The following is a 4,549-nucleotide window of genomic DNA, read 5'->3' on the forward strand; positions in this document are numbered from 1 at the left end:
TCTCCCTCCCCTTCCCCGAAGACCCCCTCCTCCTCCCCCCTCGCACACAGCATCACATGCTTCCCCCCCCCCCTTCCTCCTCCTCCTTCTCCTTTCCTTCTTTTCCTTCTTTGGCAGTCAGTCCCGGTACCGAACCGCACCACACCCCGCCCTCCCACACCCACACCCACACCCACACCCACACCCACACCCACCATCACTCACATACATACATACATACATACATACATGCTGCAAACATACCTCCGCTTCCCACCATTCACGCCCATACTCTGTCGTGTTCCGTGTCTGCTGGGGCAAACGTGCGCGTTGTGGGCCACAAACGCGCGCTTCACCTCTCTTCCGCTGCGGTTGGCGATTCCGGCTTCGGGTGGTTTGCTGGGGTTGATTGGTTGATTGGGGGGGGGGCATGGGCGGAGACAGTCTGTGATACACACAGGCACACCCACCGTTCGGGCGAAAGCCCCGTCCTCCTTCTCCTCTGGCTCCTTGTTCCACTTCCTCTTTATCTTGCTGTTGGGCTTGCGCTCGGTCCGCTCGCTCCATTCTCATCCGCTCCTTCATCTCTCTCTCTCTCTCTCGCCTCGGCACACCGGTTGACAGACTGCTCCTGACTCTGGCCACGTCATGCAAACTGGGCTGACTTCTGGCCGACGTGACGACGGCGATGACATATCTTCCAACATAGGTGGCGATGACAGTGCTGCCGCCACTTCTGGCGCTACCGCTGACATGGATGCTGTTGCTGCTGCCACCACCGTTGCCGCGCTTGCAAGCAACAGAAGGTCTGCCGCTGCCTCCAAGCCCGAGTCCGAGCCGGCGGCGGCATCCAACAGCAGCAAGTCCGAGCTGGAGCAGCATGGCTTGCGATCGTACACCTGCGTGCGCTGCAAGCGCAGGCGGCCCGAGACCGCGTTTCCGGTCCAGAAGCGCAATCTCAAAAAGCCGCGGCACATCTTCGCCGACAAGTATCTCTCGCGACTGGTGTGCACCTGCCTCGAGTGCGTCTTCTTTACCGCCCGTTATGCCCGCCCGCTTCCGGGCGCCACAACCGACGTATTCACCACTGGCCCACAGCCGCTGATTGTGCCGCTCGAGCTCCAAGCCGAGACCGAGGTCGCAGCACCCGAACCTGAAGCCGAGCCTGTAGCCGAGACCGAGACCGAGGCAGAGACAGAAGCCGAAGCCGAGCTCCCTACCGCCGACGCCGCCGCAACCGGCAACGACTCTGGTGACGGAGCCAGTGCATCCGTCGGCTCCGAGGTCCCAATTCGGCGCAGCGGGCGGCGGCGGCGATCCTCTACGCTCAAGTCTGCGGTGGCAGAAGCATCACCGTGGCGGCGGCAGCGGTCGTCCAGACCGCGAAGCGCTGCGCGCTCTCATACGACGGTGGTCCGGTACGTCGAGCACAAGCACTCGATGTTCTGCAACAAGGTCGCAGGCTGGGTCCGATTCGACGAGTGGGCAACGCTCGATGACGTGCCGGCCGAGGACGCGCCGCGCGCCAAGTGGATTGCTTACCTCAAGGCTCACGCCATTGGGGTGGAGCGCAACCCATCGACTAGCGAGCCGGTCCTCATCATCCCGCACACCCACAAGAAGCGAACCGGCGAGCCGGGCAAGACATGCAAGGTCCAGTTTGACGAGACCAACTTTGTGTTTGGCCTCCGCCGCGAGAAGCGAACCAAGTCGTCGCCGCCAGTGCGGCAACCGCCGTCATCGGCCACCTCCGCCCGCGCAACCACCACCACTATCAAGTCGCAGCGCCGTAGGACGCCCACCAGCAGAATGGTGCCTGTCCGGTCTGCCTCGAACCGGACCTCCGAATGGATGCAAGCCAGTGCCATGCCGGCTCCCGGTACGCCCTCGCACAGCTCTATGCCACCCGGCACGCTGGCTCCCGGTCTCATGGGCATGTTCGGGCAGAGCATGTACGGCATGCCAGGCATGGCTCCTCTCGGCGGCTCGAATCCAGCAGCAAGCATGGCTGCGCTCGCTGCCTCGTCCGCCATGCTCTCAAGCATGTACGGCATGATGCCGCATGGCATGATGCCCGGCATGATGCCGCATGGTATGATGATGCCGCCGGGCGCGCTCGGCTTTGGCGGGAACCCGTATGCTGCCCTCGTTGGCCCGCACGCCACCGCCGCGCTAGCCCCGCTTGCCCTCCCAGCAGGCGTCTCGCGGCCCGTCGCCGTTCAGGCCGCCGGAACGCTCGTCGCGCCGACGCCGGCGGTGCAACCTCCAGCACCGCAGCCGCATAGCGAGGTCGCTATGGACGTTGTGTCCAAGATCAAGCCCAAGGCCGAGCCCGGCGTTGCAACCGCAGCCATCGACAGCGCCTGGGCGCGCCTTGCCAGCCATCGAGTTAACCTGTCCGACTCCATCGGCATCTCATGGATCCCCAACGTGTCGATAACGGCGCAGATGGCGCTGGTGGTCATGGCTGGCCTCCTTGCCGCCGCTGACGACGGAGAATCACTCAACTCTCTCGCGGCCTTTGCCACCGCCCGCCAGCTGGCGCTCCTTCCGCCCAGCCTCAGCACCGATGCTATTGCCAATCGTCGCGCATTGTATGCCTCGTACATCGCTGACGCCATCGCTGACGCCGTCGCTGCCGCACACGAGATCACCGACGGCATGACTGCCCTCTTGGAGACTGCTGGCTCTAGTTTGGTCGATGCTTGGATCGGTGTAGGCGCCGACGGCGGCCTCACCATCCACCCGGCCTTTAGCGAGTGGTGCGAGCGGATGGCCACTGCCGAGCGCACTCTTCTCGCTGCTGCCCTCCTCGCCACACCTACCATGCCCGGCGAGACATACTGGACGTCGGCAACTCGGCCACCAGTCTTTGCCGTCTCGGACATTGTGCGGCTCGTCGTCGCCCTCGACGCCGCATCGCGCTCGGCTCGCCCTGTCGACGTGTTTGAGTCTGGATACGCAGCCGCTTCCCGCGCGCTCATCGCTGATCTCCGGCTCCTAGTCGACTTTCGGGCCTTTGCGGCATCGCCATCGTCGGCAGACCCGCCACCGCTTCCAGGTGCCGCTTTTGACGCCGCCCTGGCCAAGTCGCCGGTCTGGCCGGTCGTGCCTGACGAGCTCACACTCTTTGCCACCGCCGATCTGGATGCCTTCCGTCCGCTCTGGAATGCGTTCACTCGCTCGGCTCGCATCGGCGCCAAACTGGTCTGGCCCTTTGCTCTGCACCCGTCGCGCAAGCGCGCCCGCGATGCCGCCAGCGGCGGCGCCTCCAACGACGGAGATCAACAACGGGAAAGGGCAGAGAGCCAAGGCGCCTCCGTCGACGACATCCCCGCCGAGCCCGCGCCCAAAAAGGCCCGTCATCTATAGACTGATGTCGGTGCTGTGTTGTAAATGTGATCATGCCTTTACTCCTCCGCCAGCGTCGCCACTTGCACCACAAAGTCGGCTCGTGGTCGGATCTTGGGCCGCGCGTTGACCACAGTCCGCCACGCCTCCTCGGGCGAGTACCCGCGCCGCGTCACAAGATACGCCGCAACCACCGCCGGCGACCGCGACATGCCGGCCTGGCAGTGGACAAGCACGGCGCCGTTCGCAGCATCGATGAGCTCGGCAGCAGCAGCGGCAGTCGCGAGAATATCGCCATCGCTATCGCTCTGCGGCAGGTGATGGCGCTCGACCTCAAACCACGTCGGCGTCTTGGCCTGGCATCCCACAGACACCACCGTCGTTATGCCCAGCAAGCATAGAAGCTTACAGTCTCGCGAGGCAGACTGGTTGCCGAGGTACAGCTCGCCCGCTACTATCTCAGAGATCTTGCCCGGGAGTCTCCGGTTCGCCATCGCGGCTTTCGCGGTCGAGGGCGGAGAGGTGTTCGAATAGACTCGGACGGCCGCTTCTGATGCGTTTGTGTTTGTGTTTGTAGTTGGAGTGGGGGGGGGAGGGGAGAGAGGGATCGACGCCAGCCATGGGCGACTTCACATCTGCGGGCGGGCGCCGCGGAGCTCGAGCTCGCGGACGTGCTGGCAGACGACGCAAGGGGTGCAGCAGACGAGGCAGCAGTAGTCCTTGCACTCGAGCTCGGGCATGCCGCGCGAGTTGAGGATGTTGTACCGCTCGACGATGCGCTTGCGGTTCTGGTACACACACCACCATGTGACGGGCCAGCCAAGGCCGTAGAGGCCATTGAGGAGGTACATGCCGATGCCGATGCAGATGTCGCCTCCGCCAAACGGCTCAGCGTCAAGCCATGCCTTGTTGCGCATGACACCGCAGGTGAGGCAAAAGCAGCCACAGCAGCACGAGTCCATATCCTGGAAGCAGTCGCAGTAGTCCGACTGCCACATCTGCGGCTCACCATCTCCCCCAGCGTACTTGGCCGGGTACGCAGCACCATTGGACGCAGCCATCTGTGTGTAGGGGAAGGGGGGGGGGGAGGGGGGGGGGGGGTGCGCGTGAGGGTAACAAAGGAGTACGAAATGGTCAGCAGCGAACGAACGTATTCATGAATGACGAATGACATCATTTTTTTGGGGAGGTTGGCAGAGTGGCGGAGGGGAGGGGGGGT

The 4,549-nt window shown here is 63.9% G+C and overlaps 2 protein-coding genes across 2 annotated transcripts in view; one reads left to right on the plus strand and one right to left on the minus strand.

Annotated features, from left to right (window-relative positions):
- The window catches only part of AMSG_10382 (uncharacterized protein), a gene marked incomplete at its 5' end in the record, with an annotated part of 4,410 nt that extends 1,022 nt beyond the window's left edge, over nt 1–3,388 (plus strand). The window contains one exon of the mRNA XM_013898098.1: nt 604–3,388. Within this exon, the coding sequence (XP_013753552.1) occupies nt 604–3,351 (2,748 nt within the window). The 3' untranslated portion in view covers nt 3,352–3,388. The remainder of the gene's footprint in view (nt 1–603) is intronic.
- AMSG_12349 (uncharacterized protein) lies at nt 3,377–4,328 on the minus strand (the record flags this gene model as incomplete). Its single annotated transcript, XM_013898138.1, has 2 exons — nt 3,377–3,810; nt 3,964–4,328. 2 exons carry the CDS (start codon nt 4,326–4,328, stop codon nt 3,390–3,392), a joined length of 786 nt encoding a protein of 261 aa, XP_013753592.1. The 3' UTR covers nt 3,377–3,389.
- Between the last annotated feature and the right edge of the window lie 221 nt (nt 4,329–4,549).

Source organism: Thecamonas trahens, assembly GCF_000142905.1.
Source record: "Thecamonas trahens ATCC 50062 unplaced genomic scaffold supercont1.59, whole genome shotgun sequence".
NCBI classification, from domain to species: Eukaryota; order Apusomonadida; family Apusomonadidae; genus Thecamonas; species Thecamonas trahens.